General features: G+C 49.3%; 1 protein-coding gene across 1 annotated transcript in view; it reads left to right on the top strand.

Moving 5' to 3' along the window:
• AHCYL2 (adenosylhomocysteinase like 2) overlaps positions 1-22,850 on the top strand; it is a 70,638-nt gene that overhangs the window by 30,051 nt on the left and 17,737 nt on the right. Inside the window, exons 2-5 of the mRNA XM_053943237.1 lie at positions 9,634-9,742; positions 18,157-18,300; positions 19,083-19,183; positions 21,061-21,163. Coding sequence (XP_053799212.1) covers positions 9,634-9,742; positions 18,157-18,300; positions 19,083-19,183; positions 21,061-21,163 — 457 coding nt within the window. The remainder of the gene's footprint in view (positions 1-9,633; positions 9,743-18,156; positions 18,301-19,082; positions 19,184-21,060; positions 21,164-22,850) is intronic.

Below are 22,850 nucleotides of genomic sequence, written 5' to 3'. Positions count from 1 at the left end.
ACCCCATGGAAAAGGGAGCAGTTCCTGAAGAATTGACCCCATGGAAAAGGGAGCAGTTCCCAAAGGACTGACCCCATGGAAAAGGGAGCAGTTCCCAAAGGACTGACCCCATGGAAAAAGGAGCAGTTCCTGAAGGAGTGACCCCATGGAAAAGGGATCCAGGCTGGAGCAGTTCCTAAAGGACTGACCCCATGGAAAAGGGAGCTGTTCCCAAAGGACTGACCCCATGGAAAAAGGAGCAGTTCCTGAAGGAGTGACCCCATGGAAAAGGGATCCAGGCTGGAGCAGTTCCTAAAGGACTGACCCCATGGAAAAGGGAGCTGTTCCTGAAGGAGTGACCCATGGAAAAGGGAGCAGTCCCTGAAGGAGTGACCCCATGGAAAAGGGATCCAGGCTGGAGCAGTCCCTGAAGGACTGGCCCCATGGAAAGGACACTGGAGAAGTTCCAAGGAAGGTTTAGGTTGGATATTGGGAAAATTCCTTCCTGGAAAGGTTTGTCCTTCCCTGGCACAGCTGCCCAGGGCAGGGCTGGAGTCCCCATCCCTGCAGGGATTTCAAAGCCACCTGGATGTGGCACTTGGGGACAGGGTCAGTGGTGGCCTTGGCAGTGCTGGGTTGGACTCCATGGTCTCCAAAGGCTTTTCCACCCTCAATGATTCCATGCTTTCCATGGAGGAAAGAATGCCCAGTGTGCAAGGACAGCTTTGGGAATCCTTTGGCTCCCCGGGAATATCCGTGCTGTGCAAATCCCCCACACTTCTGCTTTTTCCTGGCACAAATTAAACTTGGTGTTCTTGGAGATGGGAATGGGACGGTCTCAAGGCAGCAGTGACCGGAAGCTTCTTGCCAACAGTGGGAAAATACCACCCCAAATATAACAAACTCCCAGACATTCCCAGCAGAAAACAGGAATTCCAAGGGAGAAAGAAGAAGGGGAAATGCTCCCAGCCCCACCTTCACCCTGGCACTGCCGACAATCCAAGGAGGGCTCATGGAAATGTGGAATTTTGAGTGAATTTCAGTTAAGATGAAACCTCAACTCAAGCCTTCATCCCACAGAGGGCCAGGATTGTGTTTGTATCCTGGTGTGGATGTGGAATCGTGCAAGAGATCCCTTTCCAAATGTTCCTTCCTGTCCTGTCTGCTCAGCAGAGGGAGCTGCAGCCTTTCCAGCAGCTCCGTGTCCCTGCTCTTATCCTTTAAAAGCTTTCACCGTGGAATGTGGAGCTCATTCCGAACCTGATCGATCCTTTAGAAGAATCCCCCTTGGAATGTGGAGCTCATTCCAAACCGGATCGATCCTTTAGAAGCATTCCCTTTGGAATGTGGAGCTCATTCCTATCCCGATCCATCCTTTAGAAGCATTCCCCTTGGAATGTGGAGCTCATTCCTATCCCAATCCATCCTTTAGAACACTCCCCCTTGGAATGTGGAGCTCATTCCTATCCCGATCCATCCTTTAGAAGCATTCCCCTTGGAATGTGAAGCTCATTCCGAACCGGATCGAGCTGGAGCTGAGCTTGGGTCAGGATTCGAGGCATCCCTGCGCTCTTTGGGTTGAGGCTGCAGGAATTTTGGTGGTGCCGAGTGAAATCCTCGGTGCCGGAAGCCTCCAGGTCTAAATCCCGGCGTGCCTGCGGGACATCGCTGCCGGATTCGTGGGGACATCGGAATTTTGGGGGCGCCGGGCTGGCATCGTCAGCAGGTGATGGATGGACACGTCCTCCACGCCGCAGCCAGGTTGTTCCTGACTCAGACGCTGAGCAGAGCCGGGTTTGGTGGGAAATCAGGGCTGTAAAAACGGGCTGGATCCGAGCCCTTCCCGGGCACGGGATTTGGAGCAGGAATGAGGAACCCGTCGCTGCCCTGAGCGCGAGGCCGGATCCTGAGGGGATCTCTCTGTGGGACATCCGTCCCTGAGGGCCCCGTGAGCTGTGGGGCTGGGCTGGTGCATCCCAGTGCATTCCCAGTGCATTCCCAGTGCATTCCCAGTGCATTCCCAGATGTGAGCGCGGAGGGATTCGCCGTCGGAGATGTGGGACAGCGGCGCCGGCGCCTTCCAGCTGCCCGAGTGGATGGTGAGTTACTGACCTGCTGCCTTTAACCAGCACTGGCCAGCTGAATTCCTGGTGAGAACCTCAGGATAAGCCCTGGAATGAGGCTCGTTAAGGTGGGAGGTTAACGAGCATCATTGGCATTAATTGCCTCGTTAATAAGGGCCAAGTGTCCGGGATGATCCCCCCTGATCACCCCAAATCCGTTGTATTCACAGCCAGTTTTTATAGGAATTTGGGACCGGCGGGGAGGAGGAGTGGCAGAATCCACAGTGTGTTCCAGGAGATTTGGAATTTCATCTCAGGTCCCTCTTTTCAGCTTAATTTTTACCAGCAATTTACATTCTGCTGTCAGGATAAAACCTCTAAAACTTCCAGACGCCCCCCAGGGCACCAAACGCTCCTGATTTGAACGGTTAAAGAGTTTAGAATGGATCCCAAATATTAAAATCCACTTTTCCCTTCTTCTTCGGTGGAAAGAATTCCCAAAGCAGCTGAAAATAAAATTACATAGTTCCAGAAAACCAGGCAGGGCTTGGAAGGCAGAATTCCATATCTGGGATTGGCTCCGTGTGTCCCCTGGGGGTTTGTTGGTGTGGTGTCCTGTGGCCCAAAAATGGACCAATATTTGTTATTTCTTCCTGTATTTCTGCTCACATCTCCAGTTTCTGGATTTGAAGCTGTCCTTCCTGGTAGTTCTTCCAAAAATACTTGGATCAATGCAATAAAAAGTTGGAATTCTGTTGCTCCAGCAAAGGAATTAGATTTTATTTACAAATATTGTCCATGCATTGGATTCGGACATCAGTATTCCCTTTTATATCTATCCTTATGTTCCCTGCTATCCCTTTCTTAATTGTGTGGATTTTATTGTAAAATTCCAGTTTATTCTGCCTCTCACTCATTTTTTGGCGACACAATTCTTTCAGCCTTCCCCCAGATTTAACATGTTTGTATCAACAACCAGGAATGAATTTTGCATTTTAGGGTTATCAGTGGCAAACTTTGCATCATTCACAACTTCATTTATAGCCTCAAATGTGGGTTTTGCTCTGTAAAAACTTGGAGATTTCCGTAAAAACAAAACCTCCCCCTGTGGGTTCTCTAATTTTGCCATTACGGACTCGGTGCTTCTGGGATCAGGGTCAGATGACAAAAACTTTGTTTAAACAGACTTTTTTTTTATTCTTATTGCTTTAATAATTTCCTTTTCCAGCACGGTTTTATGATTTCATGGATGGTTTAAAGCTGCTGTGGCATCAAATCCATCTCCAAAGGGCTCCAAAGGGTCATGTCCTGCAGCAACATTTTTAATCAGGATTTTAACTCGGCTCATTTGCATTTTATGTGGTTCCTTGGGTCAGCGTGGGAGGGAGCAGCCACATTTCAGGAAATAATTAGCCCGAGCTCTAAATTGCTCATTATCTTTAAGGTCATTATTTCAAAGAGTCTTTTAGGTCTTAATGTTCTTGCTGAGTCCCTGTTTTTATGTCCACCTCTTAATATTAACCAAATATTGGAAAATTATATTAGTAGTGAACAGTAATAATAATAATAATAATAATAATAATAATAATAATAATAATAATAATAATAATAATTCCTTTGGATTGCTTCTTGGGAAAGCAGCTTAAAATGTGGGTTCTCCCATATTTTGGGACTCTGATGGAATCACAGAATCCCTGAGGCTGGAAAATCCCTCTGAGCCCATGGAGTCCAAGCATTCCCAGCCAAGGCCACCACTGCCCCATGTCCCCAAGTGCCACATCCGCACGGCTTTGAAATCTCCCCAGGGGTGGGGACTCCAAACCCCCCTGGGCAGCCTTTTCCAGAGCTGGACAGGCTTTTCCATGAAGGAATTTTCTCCAGAATCCCACCTGGACCCCCTGAACACCCTCAGCAGTCGTGGAAGGATTCCGTGTGCGGCTGTGGGAGGAACTGTGGGATCCCACGGGATGCTGGCCCAGGATGAGGTGTCCTGGCAGGCGGTGACTCCGCGGGATTTTCCAGCTCCAGCCGCTGAGATCCCACATTTTCAAATTACAAAACACCCGTGGCCTGTTCGTTGCAAGTTGAGGCAATGTGGAATTACCAATTTCCTGGTTTTCCTGCTTTTTGTGGGATTGTGGCCAACAGAGGTGGGATGGCCCAGGGGACCCATTCCACTGCTTAGGAAGGAGATTTCTCTCTTCCTTGTCCTTCCCGTTGTCCCCACTGGAAGTGCCTGGGTTGGGGCTTTGCTGTTTTCTTCTTTGAAGGATTTCTCCTCCCTGCTCCCACCAGTTCCAAGGGATTCTCTGTCAGATGTCCCTGGATCCCTGCAAGTGTCCAAGGCCAGGCTGGACACTGGATTCCCCTGGGACAGTGGGAGGTGTCCCTGCCATGGCAGGGGTGGCACTGCAGGGGCTCTGAGCTCCCTTCCAAGCAGAATTCCAGCATTCCATGATCCAGCACTGGGGTTGATGCCCTGTGGAGGCTGACCTAGAGCAGAGGCTGGACAGAGTTACAGAATAAAGCAGGGATTTATTCCAAGGATCTCCTGCATGGATCCACCTTGGGCAGCACCAGAGCCCAGCCAGGGCTGCAGCCAAGAGGAACCAAAATGGTCCCAAAATGCACGAGCGCTCCCGGGGGCTCTCACTGGGATCAGCTCTGCTCCATTTGCACCTTGCAGTTCATTGTCCCATTCCAGCTTTAGCCCAGGCACTCCCATCCTGCTTGTTTTTCTCTCTCCAGCCCACGCTGTTTGTGCTCCTGGCCTGAGCTTTGGATCATTTGTCCTTGGTGCCCAGCTGGAGCAGGAATTGTTTTGTCTCCCTGCTCTGTGCACAGAGCTCGCCATCCCATAATGTGAAGCTCAGACCCACACACCAAAGCAGCTCAGAATGTGAAAATATAAAAGCTAAACCCTGGGGCATCAGGGTGATCCCTTCAAGAATCAATAGTTAGAATTCCCAACCCCCTTGGAAAAGCGTTTTGGCCCAGGTGGGCAACTCCTCATTCCCATCCTTTCGCAAATCCTTGGGCTAAAACCAGCTTCAACCCGCACATTTCCCGGGTGTTTTCCACCCAAGGGTTAAACCTGGCTTTGTGCTCCATGTGATCAATCTGAACACTTTGAGCTCTGGTGAAACTTTCAGCTCAGGGGGGATCCCACATCGATTTAAGGGATGTGGAACTCCTGAATGAGCGGGCTGGGACAATCCCTCACCTGGAATGATGCGATCCGGGCTCGGGAGGTGGGTGAGGAGAGGTGAGGCTGAGGGTTGGAGCTCATTCCCAACATGGAGAGGGTTTGGCATCACCAACCCCGTGGGAGGAGCCAGCCTTGTGCCAACACCGGTGTCCCCAACACCTCTCAGGTGTCACCAGGTGAAGGACCCGCCTTGGCAGCTCCAGCGCTGCAGGAAAACAACTTTTCCTTCAGGAATAAGGATGAGGTTTGGAGGGGGACATCAGGACAATCACCTTGGTCCCCCCATGTCATAGCACAAAAAAAATCATTTCTCACCAATCTTCACCCTCCTTTATTTAAAAAAAAAAAAAAAGTAAATTGATTTTATCTCTCTGCATCATTGATGGATGAGATGTTTTTCCACTGGGAAAAGACTTCCCAGGAAGTTTGTCACCGAGCAGTGGCAGTTCTTCAAGGCCACCTCCTTGTCCTGCTGTTCCATCCATTAAATGATGGATTTTAACTCATTCCATGCAGAAATTTGAATTCCCAAGTTCTTGGCAGGTGGATTTGGAAGCTCCAGCGATGCTGGAGAGCTTGTGCTGCTTAATCCCTCAGAAAACTCTTGTTTTCTCCCTTTGTTCCCAAAAAATAATAAATATCCGTGGCCAAGAATCAAATAAAGACACTCAGAACAAAACAATTTACTGGGATTGAGCATAGTTCTCTCTGGTTTTTTTTGACTGACCCAGATTGACACAGAAATTACAGAAGATTCCTGAGCTCTGGCATGGAGATGAAGCAAAAGCTTTTATTTTTAGCATTTTTATTGAATATTGTTAATTTTAATTTGTTGGACTAGACCTTCACTGAGGGAAAAAAAGGCTTTTTTTCCCCCAGGAAAAGCCTTTGGATTTAAGTAACGTGGTGTGAAAACCTGCTGGAAAAGGTGTTTGTGCTTTGGTGTCACCATAAAATGAGTTTTTTACCCCCTTTAAAGGCTTTGAGTTGGTTTACACTGAGCTGAAGTCTCATCTCCCTTAGGATTTTGCAGGAGAAGGTTCATGGATAATGTGGAAAATGAAAACTTTACCTGGAAAACACAACTTGGGCTGCAATGTCAAGTGAGGAAAACAATGCTGATCCCAGCTTCTTATTCCCTGAGATATTTCCACACTGGAAATAATTCATATTTCCATTTTTCACATCTTTCAGTCATTGTACAACTCAGGAATTCTGGGGGGATTTCCCTCCTTTTTTCCCCCATCCATCTTTCATATAGCTCAGGAATTTTTGCTCTTTTAGTGAATTCCTTGAAATCTGCCCTGGAGATGGAAAATGCCATGGGAGGCATTTTCTGGGGAAGGAATTTTCCCTGGCAGCGTTTTCCATCCTTGGGACAACTGTTGAGGAGCAGGATCAGATCCGACCCAGGGTAAATCCGACGTAAATCCGGTGTAAATCCGGTGTGCAGAAAGAATCAGGGCTGGGGGAGCTTTTTAATTCCATATTCAGTCAGAATTGGTGCTGAGGACAATCAGTGGTGCCCTTTTCCTTGGAATCACAGAATGGAATCACAGGATGGGTTGGGTTGGAGGAGTCCTCAAAGCCCCACCAACCTCTGCCAGTGCCTCACCAGCCTCGTTTTTCCCATTTTTTTCTTCCTTGGATCATCTCTTCCCACCTAAAAGGCTGTGGAACAAGCAGACACCGTGCAGGATAATAATTTTAATTCTCATTTAGCGTCTGGCGTTGTTATCCAAGGATTTTTATCCCTGATAATTTATTACCTGAGATAATTCCCAAAAAAACCCCTCAAGGTCCTGCCCAGGGAAGCTGTGGCTGCTCCATCCCAGGAAGTGCCCAAGGCTGGAGCAACCTGGGATGGTGGCGTGGAACTGGGTGGGATTTAAGGTCCCTTCCAACCCAAACCATTCCATGATTCCATAATTCCCAAGGGATTGGAACAACACAGGGATGGATGTTGGAGGCTGGACCCTTCCAAGGACAAACTCTGCCCTGGTTGCCATGGGGGACACAGCGAGGAGCGGGATAATTAAAATAATAATAATTAAAAACCACTTGGCCATCCAACAAACGCCCCCGTTGTTTTAGTTGCTCATTAGTTAATTTCCATCTAACGAGGCTCCATTAACGCAATCATCTGACATTGGGGGGAAAGAGAGAGAGCGGGGAGGGGAGGACCCGCGCTAAAGGAGCTTAATTAGCGAGTTAATTATAGCGAGCAGGGAAATGTTCTGGTTACATAAACAAGGCATTGTTATGCACGCACCAGCCAGGCCACGTTCAAAACTGCCGCGGAGCTCCGGAGGTCAGTCAGGGAACGCTGTAATTCCACACAAAACACAGGCAGGAATTGTTTGTCGGGACGCCTCATTAAGTCCCTGGGGTCTGCCAAAAAAAACCCCAAAAACTCAAAATAAAAAAAAGTCCGAAAATCCCAACCGGTTCCCTTCGCCTCCCGCCCTGGCTGCCTCCGCCTGCAGTGAAACCGGAGCGGGCAGGATCAGCGGGATGGGGATGGGGTGGCGGATATAAATGGGGCATTCCCTGCTCCGGAGGGAGCCGCGCCCGGGGGCAGCCGGCGAGGCCACCATGCCCAACAAGAAGAAATACAACGTCAACGGGCAGTCAACGGGGATGAAAGCCCAGGTGAGGGCACTCTTCGGGACCGTTTCATAATGGTTTTTCTGCTCAAAAACGCGATTGTTTCTCTGTTACCTCTCTCTTCTTCCTCCTTTCCTCGCTGTTTCCACCCAGTCACTTATTCCTGGAGCTCCTCAGGTGGAGAAAATCCCAATCTCTGGAGAGCTTCTCTTAATTTTCTCTCGGGAGTGATGAAGAGTTGAGGCAAACACGTTGCTCCGGGGTTGTTCTTCTGTCTGGGGGAGTTGGTGGGGTCGGCGTGGGGAAGTTTTCCAGGAAAATCGTGGATAAGGAGACCTTTTTTTGCACAGAGGAGTAGCTCAAGGTGGCTCTTTGTGATGGAAACCCCAGGTCAGATGAGCAGTGGCTCATTTGGAATGTAAAGGTGAAACCTCACCTGCATTAACCCCGTGTGCCCCTGCAGGTGAGGTTTTCCAGCAGGGATCGTTTGTTCCTGCTGGAAGCTGAAAGCAGCAGCTCTTGTGTCACTTCAGAGCAGCTTGGGCTCCTAAATCCAAGGAACTGCAGCTCTCCAAGGCTCCACAGCTTCTCCTTGGAGCTGTTGCCTTCAGAGGGGCTTTGGTGGGAGCTGACTGAGCTCAGCCTGGAGCCAAATCTCTCTTTTCATCCCATCTGGAACATTCCCATCTGTCCAGCCCGGCTGGAACATGGCTCTTGTGGGTTCGGCAGGGATTGGAACAGCCTGGGGTAGGGGAAGCTGTCTTGTGGAGCTGGATAATCCTTAAGGTCCCTTCCAACCCAAACCATTCCGGGACTCTGTGAAATTCCCTTTTTGCCCACTCTCTCTATTCCCTAAAGGATTAAACCCAAAGGACCTCGGCCAACGCAAGCCAAAAGCAGATCCAAGCCTTGACCTGGCCCCTTCCCAAATTTTTCTTTCCTGATGCTTCCTTCCACCTCCTGGCTGTGTCAGCTAAAGCTGAGCCCAGCTTGTGGCCATGTTTAAGGGGTTTAAACCTTAAAGGGTTTATTTAAGTCTGGCTCTAATTCTTCCTGATTCAGTTCAGGACTTCTTTTGCTTCGTCGTTTATTTGGTTTCGGATGTGTGAGGGCTCAGGGAGCTCTGAATTGCCAAGATCATTGCGTTGTGTGAAAAGTTGTGTTCGATGTCCTTGAAGAGGTGATGTGGGAAAGGAAAATGTGAATTTAACCCAAATTATTCCCCCTTTGTTAGAATCCCTGCGTGTCTCCAGCTCCGCTTCACGCCAATAACCTCCTCCTGCGATGGAGCTGCTCAGCCGTGGAGGGATTTGTTCTAAATTAAGGGAAGAAAAAGGACAAAAAAGGGAAGTTATTTCAGGCCAGCAGCTTCTTAGAGGAGGAACATAAACCCTGGTGTGTGTGCAAAGCCCCCGTCCCGCCGGGATCAGGGCGTTAATCCCGGCACAGCACTGGCTGTAACTTGAGTTTGGTGTGGATTTTCCCTTCCCATGGGTGTTCCTGATCCGGTGTCGTGGTGTTGTGTACTCCTAAAAACTTGTGTTCTCCAGCCATCTGTGCTCCCAAAACTCAGCAGCCTGGAGTGACATCTCTAATCTTGGCTGGAAGGACTGAAATTAAACAAAATGGGCGATTTACCATATCCAGTCCCCATTAAATAACAGGAATTGTGCTCCGGGCCACGACTGAGATGGTGCCGGTGTCTGCTCAAGGCTTTGGGTTCTTGGGATTGATCTGTTGGGCTTTTTACGGAAAATCCCCAATTTCTTTCCACAGATCCAGTTTGCTGACCAAAAGCAGGAGTTCAACAAGCGCCCGACCAAGATCGGCCGCCGGTCGCTGTCGCGCTCCATCTCGCAGTCCTCGACAGACAGCTACAGCTCAGGTGTGTCCAGGCATCTCCCACACCTGCTCCGGGGTCAGAGGGAAGGCATGGAAATAGGGTTTTGCTTTTTTCCTCCTTGTCCTGTATAGCTGGATGGAAAATTAAATTATTCTGGTGCTCTCTCCTTACAACCCTAGTGTGCAGCTGCTGCTGCCTTCCCTTCCATTCTCTCCTCTCCTCCCTGTCCTGTTCCTCCCAGGAAAAGTGTTTCCATGCTTTATTCCTGCTTGAGCATCACAGATCCAGAGGGATCCCACCGTAGGTTTGTTGCACATGAGGTTGGAGTCTTTGGGGACTTTGAAGGGCTCTTGGGAGGGGCTTCTCCTGCTGGAATCTTGCTGGATGGATTTTTGGGATACTTGGCAGCTCACAGTGTATTTGGGGAGAATCTGGGTGGTTTCAGGGACCCTAGAGCTCTCTCATTCCACCCGCCCTGCCGTGGTCAAGGACATTTTCCATGAGTCCAGGTTGCTCCAAGCCTCATCCAGCCCGGCCTGAGAGGTTCAAAGCTCTGATTCAGCTCTGTCCAGTGTGGAAAACCTCAGGAAACTCCGGCTCCAGCTGCTCCTGATGGCTCACGGCTGGTGGCTGCACAAAGACCTGGATGGTGGGCAGAAGTCCTCCTCACTGGGAGCTCTCCTTGGTGTTTCTCCACTCCTTCCCACGATGCCGAGGATGTCGGAGAAAAGCTGGGACAAGACCGGGCTGGAGCTCTTGGCATTCCTCAGCAGGTTTGGAAGAGCAGAGCTGGAAAAGCCGTGCCCATCTGGTCACTCAGCTCCTGGAAGAGGAGCTCATCTCCAGAAAAAGGAGGTTCTGATCTGATCCTGGACACCGCAGTCCCACGGCTTCATCCCGGTTTTTGCGGGAATGCCGACTGTTCCTCATCTCCTTTCCCAGCTCCCGGCTTGCTGCTTCCTTTCGTGCTGCTTCGCAGGCTTGGAGCAACCTCCAAAGTCTCTTCCAGAGGTCGGGATGAGCCCCCCAAAGGTTGGGCACCACCTGGGTGACCCATCCTGCAGGCACTGACTGCATTCCCATGGAAAAGGGAGAAATTCAGGAATGCTCATGCCACGCTCTCTCCAGAGGCACATCAGCCCAGGCTCTGTTTGGAATCCACAACTCCATCTGATCCTGGAGCACCTGGGAATATTTTGGGACTATTTTTGCAGACTCTAAGTCTGCTTATCCTGGCTGGTGTCACTGTGTTCTCTCCCAAGTCACAGCTGGAAGGACTTGGAGCAACTTTGGGGAATTCTCCTCCTCTCCTTGCAATTAACATCAGAATTGCAGTTAATGATCTCGTGGAAATGTTCAATTTCCTGCTAATGAAAGGAGCAAGACTGGCATTCCTGATGGAGGACTTCAGTTCCCACAGTGGCAGAGGGATGGATGGATGGATGGATGGATGGATGGATGGATGGATGGATGGATGATGGATGGATGGATGATGGATGGATGGATGGATGGATGGATGATGGATGGATGGATGATGGATGGATGGATGGATGATGGATGGATGGATGGATGGATGGATGGATGGATGGATGGATGGAGATGGATGGATGGATGGATGGATGATGGATGGATGGATGGATGGATGATGGATGGATGATGGATGGATGGATGATGGATGATGGATGGATGGATGGACGATGGATGGATGGATGATGGATGATGGATGATGGATGGATGGATGGATGGATGGATGGATGATGGATGATGGATGGATGATGGATGGATGATGGATGGATGATGGATGATGGATGGATGGATGGATGGATGATGGATGATGGATGGATGATGGATGGATGATGGATGGATGATGGATGATGGATGGATGGATGGATGGATGGATGATGGATTGATGGATGGATGGATGGATGGATGATGGATGGATGGATGGATGGATGGATGGATGATTGATGGATGGATGGATGGATGATGGATGGATGGATGGATGGATGGATGGATGGATGGATGGATGATGGATGGATGGATTGAAGGATGGATGGATGGATGATGGATTGATGGATGGATGGATGGATGGATGGATATTGGATGGATGGATGGATGATGGATTGATGGATGGATGGATGGATGGATGGATGGATGGATGGATATTGGATGGATGGATGATGGATGGATGGATGGATGGATGATGGATGGATGGATGGATGGATGGATGGATGGATGGACGGATGATGGATGGATGGATGATGGATGGATGGATGATGGATGGATGGATGATGGATGGATGATGGATGATGGATGGATGGATGGACGATGGATGGATGGATGGATGGATGGATGGATGATGGATGGATGATGGATGGATGGATGGATGGATGGATGGATGGATGGATGGATGATGGATGGATGATGGATGATGGATGGATGGATGGACGATGGATGGATGGATGGATGGATGGATGGATGGATGGATGGATGGATGGATGATGGATGGATGATGGATGGATGGATGGACGATGGATGGATGGATGGGTGGGTGGATGGATGGATGGATGGATGGATGGATGGATGATGGATGGATGGATGATGGATGGATGGATGATGGATGGATGATGGATGATGGATGGATGGATGGATGGATGGATGGATGGATGGATGGATGATGGATGGATGATGGATGGATGGATGGACGATGGATGGATGGATGGATGGATGATGGATGGATGGATGATGGATGGATGATGGATGATGGATGGATGGATGGACGATGGATGGATGGATGGATGGATGGATGGATGGATGATGGATGGATGATGGATGGATGGATGGATGGATGGATGGATGGATGATGGATGGATGATGGATGATGGATGGATGGATGGACGATGGATGGATGGATGGATGGATGGATGGATGGATGGATGATGGATGGATGATGGATGGATGGATGGACGATGGATGGATGGATGGGTGGGTGGATGGATGGATGGATGGATGGATGATGGATGGATGGATGGATGATGGATGGATGGATGATGGATGGATGATGGATGATGGATGGATGGATGGATGGATGGATGGATGGATGGATGATGGATGGATGATGGATGGATGGATGGACGATGGATGGATGGATGGATGGATGGATGGATGGATGGATGGATGATGGATGGATGGATGGATGGACGGGTGGATGAATGGATGATGGATGGATGGATGATGGATGGATGATGGATGGATGGATGATGGATGGATGATGGATGGATGGATGGACGATGGATGGATGGACGGGTGGATGAATGGATGGATGGATGATGGATGGATGATGGATGGATGATGGATGGATGGATGATGGATGGATGGATGGATGATGGATGGATGATGGATGGATGTATGGATGGATGGATGGATGATGGATGGATGGATGGATGATGGATGATGGATGGATGGATGGATGGATGGATGATGGATGGATGATGGATGGATGGATGATGGATGGATGGATGGATGGATGATGGGTGGATGGATGATGGATGGATGGATGGATGGATGGATGGATGGATGGATGGATGGATGGATGAGGGATGGATGGATGATGGATGATGGGTGGATGGATGATGGATGGATGGATGGATGATGGATGATGGATGGATGGATGGATGGACGGGTGGATGAATGGATGATGGATGGATGATGGATGGATGATGGATGGATGGATGATGGATGGATGATGGATGGATGGATGGACGATGGATGGATGGACGGGTGGATGAATGGATGATGGATGAATGGATGGATGGATGATGGATGGATGATGGATGGATGATGGATGGATGGATGATGGATGGATGGATGGATGATGGATGGATGATGGATGGATGTATGGATGGATGGATGGATGATGGATGGATGGATGGATGGATGGATGGATGGATGGATGGATGGATGATGGATGGATGGATGGATGATGGATGATGGATGGATGGATGGATGGATGGATGGATGATGGATGGATGATGGATGGATGGATGATGGATGGATGGATGGATGGATGGATGGATGGATGGATGGATGGATGGATGAGGGATGGATGGATGATGGATGATGGGTGGATGGATGATGGATGGATGGATGATGGATGGATGGGTGGGTGGATGGATGGATGATGGATGGATGATGGATGGATGGATGGATGGATGATGGATGGATGATGGATGGATGGATGGATGGATGGATGGATGGATGATGGATGGATGGATGGATGGATGATGGATGGATGGATGGATGGATGGATGGATGGATGGATGATGGATGGATGGATGGATGGATGATGGATGGATGATGGATGGATGTATGGATGGATGGATGGATGGATGGATGGATGGATGGATGGATGGATGGATGATGGATTGATGGATGTGGAATCCTCAACCTCTCTGAACAGAGATACAAGCACGTAACACAAATAATCCAATTTATGTTTCAATTTTCCATAGCTCACAGAATACCAAGCCCAGGGAGGAATTTTTCATTAATCAACTTTGGAGAATATTTTTAGGAAACTGTCCCATCAGTTAATGACAGGAATCCTTTCCTTTCATTCCTTGTTTTTCATTTTACAGAAAAGCAAAGGTAAAATTGACTTTTAGAGATTTGGCTTGCTGTTATATTAACTAACAGCATTAATTTAATTACTGTAATTATATGCACACTTCTATACTTTAGATTTATTTAATAGCATAAAACCTCCTGCCTATGAAAATCTGGCAACTCCAGGCAGGATTTTTTTTGTTCAAAAAAATTACTTTTAACCCCCAGAACCAAAACTCCCTGGTTTCAAAGCAACCTCTACACAGATCAACTCTCTTCAAGGAACTAATCTTCCTCCAACTAATTAATCCTTCCTCCTGGAGCCCTTGATGTAGAGCTTGGTTTTATATAAGGTGCCCTTTGTGGTTAATCCGGGCTCCTGGTCCCTCGGGATCTGCTGTGGGATTGGGAGCAGAGCGGGAGCCCCGCAGCCCTCGGGGGTTGTTGGCAAGGTGGGACTCGCCCTTCACCCCCTGCCGAGGATGGGGAGAAATTCCAGCAATGCCTAATTCCCTCCTAATGCCCTGGGATCGGGAGCTGGGCAGCTCTGGGGGAGCCTGGCACACCCACGGTGCCCAGGCTGAGCTTTTTCCTTGGAATCCTGAAACCCTTCCCGTGAGCCAGGAGGGAGAGCGTGGAGCTTGTTGGGTCCTGCAGGAAACACAACCCCATGGCCAGTTTAACACCTTTTTTGGGGGTTTTTGGTGTGGAAATGTCACTGGAGCTGATCAGGGTAGAAGAATGTTTGATTTACTCTGAATAAATGAAGGGGCTGTTGGAATCCATCCCCGCTCGAGGCCTGGATACGGCTGGAATGCCGCGGCTCTCCAGGAATGCTGGTGGGATCAGCACTGCGAGAACCTCCCCTCTTCCTGCTTGCCCCATTCCCCTGGTGCAGATTTGGGGTGGAAACTGGGAATCCTGACCGGTGGCTGGAGTGGCTCCCGTGGGTTCCAGAGGCCTGTGGGGATGTGGAAGGAGGAGTATCCATCACCGTGTCCATCATTCCCGGCGATCCAAAATATCGGCCAGCTCCACCAGGGCCAACATGGATGGAGCTGTTCCACCACGGAATTCCGCTGGGATGCAGCAAATTGTTGGATGCCAGGCCTCAGGTTCACTTTATAAGCACCACATGAGCTGGAGAGGAAGGACTTGGAGCAGAAGAATTCCTTAAGGAATGAGGGAATGGCCAGTTGGGTCCTGGAAGGGTCACCTGGAGAGGAAGGACTTGGAGCAGAATTCCTTAAGGAATGAGGGAATGGCCAGTTGGGTCCTGGAAGAGTCACCTGGAGAGAAAAGACTTGGAGCAGAAGAATTCCTTAAGGAATGAGGGAATGGCCAGTTGGGTCCTGGAAGGGTCACCTGGAGAGAAAAGACTTGGAGCAGAAGAATTCCTTAAGGAATGAGGGAATGGCCAGTTGGGTCCTGGAAGAGTCACCTGGAGAGAAAAGACTTGGAGCAGAAGAATTCCTTAAGGAATGAGGGAATGGCCAGTTGGGTCCTGGAAGAGTCACCTGGAGAGAAAAGACTTGGAGCAGAAGAATTCCTTAAGGAATGAGGGAATGGCCAGTTGGGTCCTGGAAGAGTCACCTGGAGAGAAAAGACTTGGAGCAGAAGAATTCCTTAAGGAATGAGGGAATGGCCAGTTGGGTCCTGGAAGGGTCACCTGGAGAGGAAAGAGGAGCTGGGGTTTGGAGCTCATTGCATTGCTTTGGCTGCTGGTGCCAGTCCTGGAAGATGGAAGGAGAGGTTTGGTTTCCCACAGTGAGGGCAGATTCCAGAGAATCCAAAAATGTGGCGCAATCCAAAATCCGAATTCCAGAAAACGTGGCACAAAGGATTCCTTCAGCTGATCCAAAGTGGTGGTTGATCCATGGTGACTCAAATCAAAAATGGATGTGACTTATTTATTAAGTACATGGGATTTTAGGAATCAAACAGGAAAGGGGAATTCTAACTCCATGAAGGGCTCTTCCATGGGTCTGCCATGGTCTAATTCCATAATCAAACATTTGGAGGACACTGATAACAGAAGGAAGACGATTATTGACAGCTCCTGGAATGAATTCAGCACATCCACACCCCCTCTTAAGGCAGAGCCTTAATCCCATCCCGTGGGGCTCAGGACAGGATCCGGTGATCCCTGTCTTTCCAGACAATTCCCGAAATCCCTTGAGGATGGGGAGCCAGGCTTGTGTTATCCTCCCGATGGAGAAGTTCCTCCCAACCACCCCATGTGAGCCTCCCAGCCAGCAGCTCATCGTCACTATGAAGGAAAATGGAGCAAATCCAAGGATTGGGAATCCCACAGTAATGGGATAATCATAAACTGTTTGGGATGAAATAGGGTTTGGAATTACAATTCCTACTGGGCTCGGAAGTGCCCTAAACCTCAGCAGGCATTTTGTGGGATGTCTTGGAGCTGTGGAGGCCTGAATTTTGGGAAGAGAGGTGGGAGGACTTTTGGGGGAAGAGAGGTAGGAGAACCTTCAGGGAAGACAAGTGGGTGGGAGAACTCTGGGGGAAGAGAGGTGGGAAAACTGGGGAAGAGAGGTGGGAGAACATTTGGGAAGAGAGGTGGGAGAACATTTGGGAAGAGAGGTGGGAGAACCTTGGGGAAGAGAGGTGGGAGAACCTTGGGGAAGAGAGGTGGGAGAACATTTGGGAAGACAGTTGGGAAAACCAGGGAAGAGAGGTGGGAGAACTTTTGAGTGAAGAGAGGTGGGAGAACTTTGAGGAAGAGAGGTGGGAAAACTGGAGAAGAGAGGTGGGAGAACATTTGGGAAGAGAGGTGGGAGAACCTTGGGGAAGAGAGGTGGGAGAACCTTCAGGGAAGACAAGTGGATAAGAGAACTTTGGGGAGGAGAGTTGGGAAAACTGGAGAAGACAGGTGGGAGAACATTTAGGAAGAGAGGTGGGAGAACATTTGGGAAGAGAGGTGGGAGAACATTTGGGAAGAGAGTTGGGAAAACCAGGGAAGAGAGGTGGGAGAATGCTGGGGAAGAGAGGTGGGAGAACTTTTGGGGAAGAGAGTTGGGAAAACCGGGGAAGAGAGGTGGGAGAACATTTGGGAAGAGAGGTGGGAGAACCTTGGGGAAGAGAGGTGGGAGAACCTTCAGGGAAGACAAGTGGATAAGAGAACTTTGGGGAGGAGAGTTGGGAAAACTGGAGAAGACAGGTGGGAGAACATTTAGGAAGAGAGGTGGGAGAACATTTGGGAAGAGAGGTGGGAGAACATTTGGGAAGAGAGGTGGGAGAACCTTGGGGAAGAGAGGTGGGAGAACATTTGGGAAGAGAGTTGGGAAAACCAGGGAAGAGAGGTGGGAGAATGCTGGGGAAGAGAGGTGGGAGAACTTTTGGGGAAGAGAGTTGGGAAAACCGGGGAAGAGAGGTGGGAGAACATTTGGGAAGAGAGGTGGGAGAATGTTTGGGAAGAAAGGTGGGAGAACCTTCAGGGAAGACAAGTGGATAGGAGAACTTTGGGGAGGAGAGTTGGGAAAACTGGAGAAGACAGGTGGGAGAACATTTGGGAAGAGAGGTGGGAGAACCTTGGGGAAGAAAGGTGGGAGAAGGCTGTGGAGATGAGCCCGTGTGGGATCCAGGCAGTGCTCAATCCCATCACCTCTGTTGAAGTGGAGATCGATGAGAATTAACAATCCATCCCAGGTAAATCCAGCTGGGAAAATTATCCTTGTGAGGAGGAGGAGAGATCCCAGCTGGGGCTGGAAGGAGCTGGGATGGAAGGACATCCACGGACCCCCTCCGTGACGCACCCACCAGCTTCCCTGTGGGTGCTGGGGACTTTGGGAATGTTTCACCCCGTTCCCGACCTCCTGTGCTCCCTGCAGCTGCCTCCTACACGGACAGCTCCGACGACGAGACCTCCCCAAGGGACAAGCAGCAGAAGAACTCCAAGGGCAGCAGCGATTTCTGCGTGAAGAACATCAAGCAGGCCGAGTTCGGGCGCCGCGAGATCGAGATCGCCGAGCAGGGTAAGGGGGCCCCTTCCTCCTGCTCCTCTGGGGATCTTCCTTCCCCCAAATCCCTCCTGGGGAGGCTCAGGGGGCTGCTGGCGTCCTGACCCCCTTCCTGCTGGGATGGGAAAGCTTCTGTGGGGTTTTGGGAGATGGGAAAGCTTCTGTGGGGTTTGGGAAAGCTTCTGTGGGGTTTTGGGGTTTGGGAGAGCTTCTGTGGGGTTTGGAAAGCTTCTGTGGGGTTTGGGAAAGCTTCTGTGGGGTTTGGAAAGCTTCTGTGGGGTTTTGGGGTTTGGGAAAGCTTCTGTGGGTTTTGGGGTTTGGGAAAGCTTCTGTGGGGTTTGGAAAACTTCTGTGGGGTTTTGGGAGATGGGAGAGCTTCTGTGGGGTTTTGGGGTTTGGGAAAGCTTCTGTGGGGTTTGGAAAGCTTCTGTGGGGTTTGGGAGATGGGAAAGCTTCTGTGGGGTTTTGGGGGTTGGGAAGGCTTCTGTGGGGTTTGGGGGATGAGAAAGCTTCTGTGGGGTTTGGGGGATAGGAAAGCTTCTGTGGGGTTTTGGGGGTTAAGAAAGCTTCTGTGGGGTTTGGAAAGCTTCTGTGGGGTTTGGGGGATGGGAAAGCTTCTGTGGGGTTTGGAAAGGTTCTGTGGGGTTTTGGGGTTTGGGAAAGCTTCTGTGGGGTTTGGAAAGGTTCTGTGGGGTTTTGGGAAATGGGAAAGGAGTTACAGGATTGTGCTGTGGGGTTCCAACCAACCTGTTCCTCCTGAGCCCATCCCCATTTCCCTTGTCCCGTTTCCCTGGCAGAGATGCCGGCGCTGATGGCCCTGAGGAAGAGAGCTCAGGGGGAGAAGCCCCTGGCCGGGGCCAAGATCGTGGGCTGCACTCACATCACGGCACAGACGGCGGTGAGAGCCCGGCCCCGAACCCAAACGGGGCATTCCCACTGCTCATCCCATAAACTGACCCCAAAAACAGCGTTCCCACTGCTCATCCCCTAAACTGACCCCAAACGGGGCATTCCCACTGCTCATCCCCTAAAAATGAACCCAAACATTGCATTCCCACTGCTCATCCCATAAACTGACCCCAAATATTGCATTCCCACTGCTCATCCCATAAACTGACCCCAAACGGGGCATTCCCACTGCTCATCCCATAAACTGACCCCAAATATTGCATTCCCACTGCTCATCCCATAAACTGACCCCAAATGGGGCATTCCCACTGCTCATCCCATAAACTGACCCCAAACATTGCATTCCCACTGCTCATCCCATAAACTGACCCCAAACATTGCATTCCCACTGCTCATCCCATAAACTGACCCCAAACATTGCATTCCCACTGCTCATCCCATAAACTGACCCCAAACGGGGCATTCCCACTGCTCATCCCCTAAAACTGACCCCAAACGGGGCATTCCCACTGCTCATCCCATAAACTGACCCCAAACATTGCATTCCCACTGCTCATCCCCTAAAAATGAACCCAAACGGGGCATTCCCACTGCTCATCCCCTAAACTGACCCCAAATGGGGATGCTGGTTTTCCCAGTGTTTCTGCAAATAAAACCCCCAATTTTGCTGATTTTCCTGGCGTTTTTTGCCATCCCAGCCCGATTTTGCCGATTTTCCTGGCATTTTGTTGCCATCCAACCCCAATTTTGCTGCTTTTCCTGGTGTTTTTTTGCCATCCCAGCCTGATTTTGCTGCTTTTCCTGGTGTTTTGTTGCCATCCCAGCCCGATGTTGCTGATTTTCCCGGTGTTTTGTTGCCATCCCAGCCTGATTTTACTGCTTTTCCCGGTGTTTTTTTGCCATCCAACCCCAATTTTGCTGATTTTCCTGGCGTTTTTTGCCATCCCAGCCCGATTTTGCCGATTTTCGTGGTGTTTTGTTGCCATCCCAGCCCGATGTTGCTGCTTTTCCTGGTGTTTTGTTGCCATCCCAGCCCGATTTTGCTGATTTTCCCGGTGTTTGTTGCCATCCCAGCCCGATGTTGCTGATTTTCCTGGTGTTTTTTTGCCATCCCAGCCCGATTATGCTGATTTTCATGGCGTTTTTTGCCATCCAACCCCAATTTTACTGCTTTTTGTGGTGTTTTGTTGCCATCCCAGCCCGATGTTGCTGATTTTCCCGGTGTTTGTTGCCATCCCAGCCCGATTTTGCCGATTTTCCCGGTGTGTTTGTTGCCATCCCAGCCCGATTTTTCTCCTTTTCCCGGTGTTTTGTTGCCATCCCAGCCCGATGTTGCTGCTTTTCCCGGTGTGTTTGCTGCCATCCCAGCCCGATTTTGCCGATTTTCCCGGTGTTTTGTTGCCATCCCAGCCCGATTTTGCCGATTTTCCCGGTGTGTTTTTGTTGCCATCCCAGCCCGATTTTGCCGATTTTCCCGGTGTTTTGTTGCCATCCCAGCCCGATTTTTCTCCTTTTCCCGGTGTGTTTGTTGCCATCCCAGCCCGATGTTGCCGATTTTCCCGGTGTTTGTTGCCATCCCAGCCCGATGTTGCTGCTTTTCCCGGTGTTTGTTGCCATCCCAGCCCGATGTTGCTGCTTTTCCCGGTGTTTGTTGCCATCCCAGCCCGATGTTGCTGATTTTCCTGGCATTTTTTGCCATCCCAGCCCGATTTTACCGATTTTCCCGGTGTTTTTTTGCCATCCCAGCCCGATGTTGCTGCTTTTCCCGGTGTTTTTTTCCCATCCCAGCCCGATGTTGCTGATTTTCCCGGTGTTTGTTGCCATCCCAGCCCGATTTTGCCGATTTTCCCGGTGTTTCTGGCGCAGGTGCTGATGGAGACGCTGGGAGCGCTGGGAGCTCAGTGCCGCTGGGCCGCCTGCAACATCTACTCCACCCTCAACGAGGTGGCCGCTGCCCTGGCCGAGAGCGGTACGAGCTGCATTCCCTGGTCCTGCTCTGCTGGGGAATTCCTGCTTTTTGTAGGGAATTCCTCCTGGGTTTTATAGGGAATTCCTCCTGTTTTTATGGGGAATTCCTCCCGGGTTTTATAGGGAATTCCTCCTGGGTTTTATAGAAAATTCCGTCTGCATTTATGGGGAATTTCTCCTGCTTTTATGGGGAATTCCTCCTGCTATTATGGGGAATTTCTCCTGATTTTATGGGGAAATTCTCCTGGGTTTTATAGATAATTCCTCCTGCATTTATAGGGAATTCCTCCCGGGTTTTATAGGGAATTCCTCCTGGGTTTTATTGAGAATTCCTTCTGCATTTATTGGGAATTCCTCCCGGGTTTTATAGGGAATTCCTCCTGGGTTTTATTGAGAATTCCTTCTGCAATTATGGGGAATTCCTCCTGGGTTTTATAGGGAATTCCTCCTGGGTTTTATAGGGAATTCCTTCTGCATTTATAGGGAATTCCTCCCGGGTTTTATAGGGAATTCCTCCTGGGTTTTATTGAGAATTCCTTCTGCATTTATGGGGAATTCCTCCTGGGTTTTATAGGGAATTTCTCCTGGGTTTTATAGAGAATTCCTCTTGCATTTATGGGGAATTCCTCCTGCTTTTATAGGGAATTCCTCCTGGATTATATAGGGAATTCCTCTTGCATTTATGGGGAATTCCTCTTGCATTTATGGGGAATTCCTCCTGCTTTTATGGGGAATTCCTCCTGGGTTTTATAAGGAATTCCTTCTGCATTTATAGGGAATTCCTCCTGGGTTTTATAGGGAATTCCTTCTGCATTTATGGGGAATTCCTCCTGCTTTTATGGGAAATTCCTCTTGCATTTTATAGGGAATTCCTCTTGCATTTATGGGGAATTTCTCCTGGGTTTTATAGGGAATTTCTCCTGGATTTCATAGGGAATTTCTCCTCGGTTTTATAGGGAATCCCTCCTGCATTTTATAGATAATTTCTCCTGGATTTTATAGAGACTTCCTCCTGCATTTATAGGGAATTCCTCCTGGGTTATATAGGGAATTCTCCTGGATTTTATAATTAATTTCTCCTGCATTTTATAGGGAATTTCTCCTGGATTTTATAGAGAATTCTTGGATTTTATGGGGAATTCCTCCTGGATTTTATAGGGAATTCCTCCTGGATTTTATAGGGAATTCCTTCTTCATCTTATAGGGAATTCCTCCTGGATTTTATAGAGATTTCCTGAATTTTATAGGGAATCCCTCCTGCATTTTATAGAGAATTTCTCCTGGATTTTATAGGGAATTCCTCCTGCATTTTATAGAAAATTCCAGGATTTTATAGAGAATTCCTCCTGGATTTTATAGAGAATTCCTGCATTTTATAGCAAATTCCTGCATTTTATAGGTAATTCTTCCTGGATTTCATAAGGAATTTCTCCTGGATTTTATAGTGAATTCTTGGATTTTATAGGGAATTCCTTCTTCATCTTATAGGGAATTTCTCCTGGATTTTATAGGGAATTCCTGGGTTTTATGGGGAATTCCTCCTGCATTTTATAGGGAATTTTTGCTGCCCCTTTGTTTTTAGGCCATTTATCACCCCTTGGAGGTTTTTTCCCTGCATTCTCTTCAATTTAGAATAAACCTACAGCACAAAATCACCCCTTTCCAAAGCTCTGGAACTCTTGGAATGT

The sequence above is a fragment of the Vidua chalybeata genome, chromosome 5 (assembly GCF_026979565.1).
Source record: "Vidua chalybeata isolate OUT-0048 chromosome 5, bVidCha1 merged haplotype, whole genome shotgun sequence".
In the NCBI taxonomy this organism is placed as follows: Eukaryota; Metazoa; Chordata; class Aves; order Passeriformes; family Viduidae; genus Vidua; species Vidua chalybeata.
Note: the sequence above shows the minus strand (reverse complement) of the source record. Positions and strands in the feature narration are given on the sequence as shown.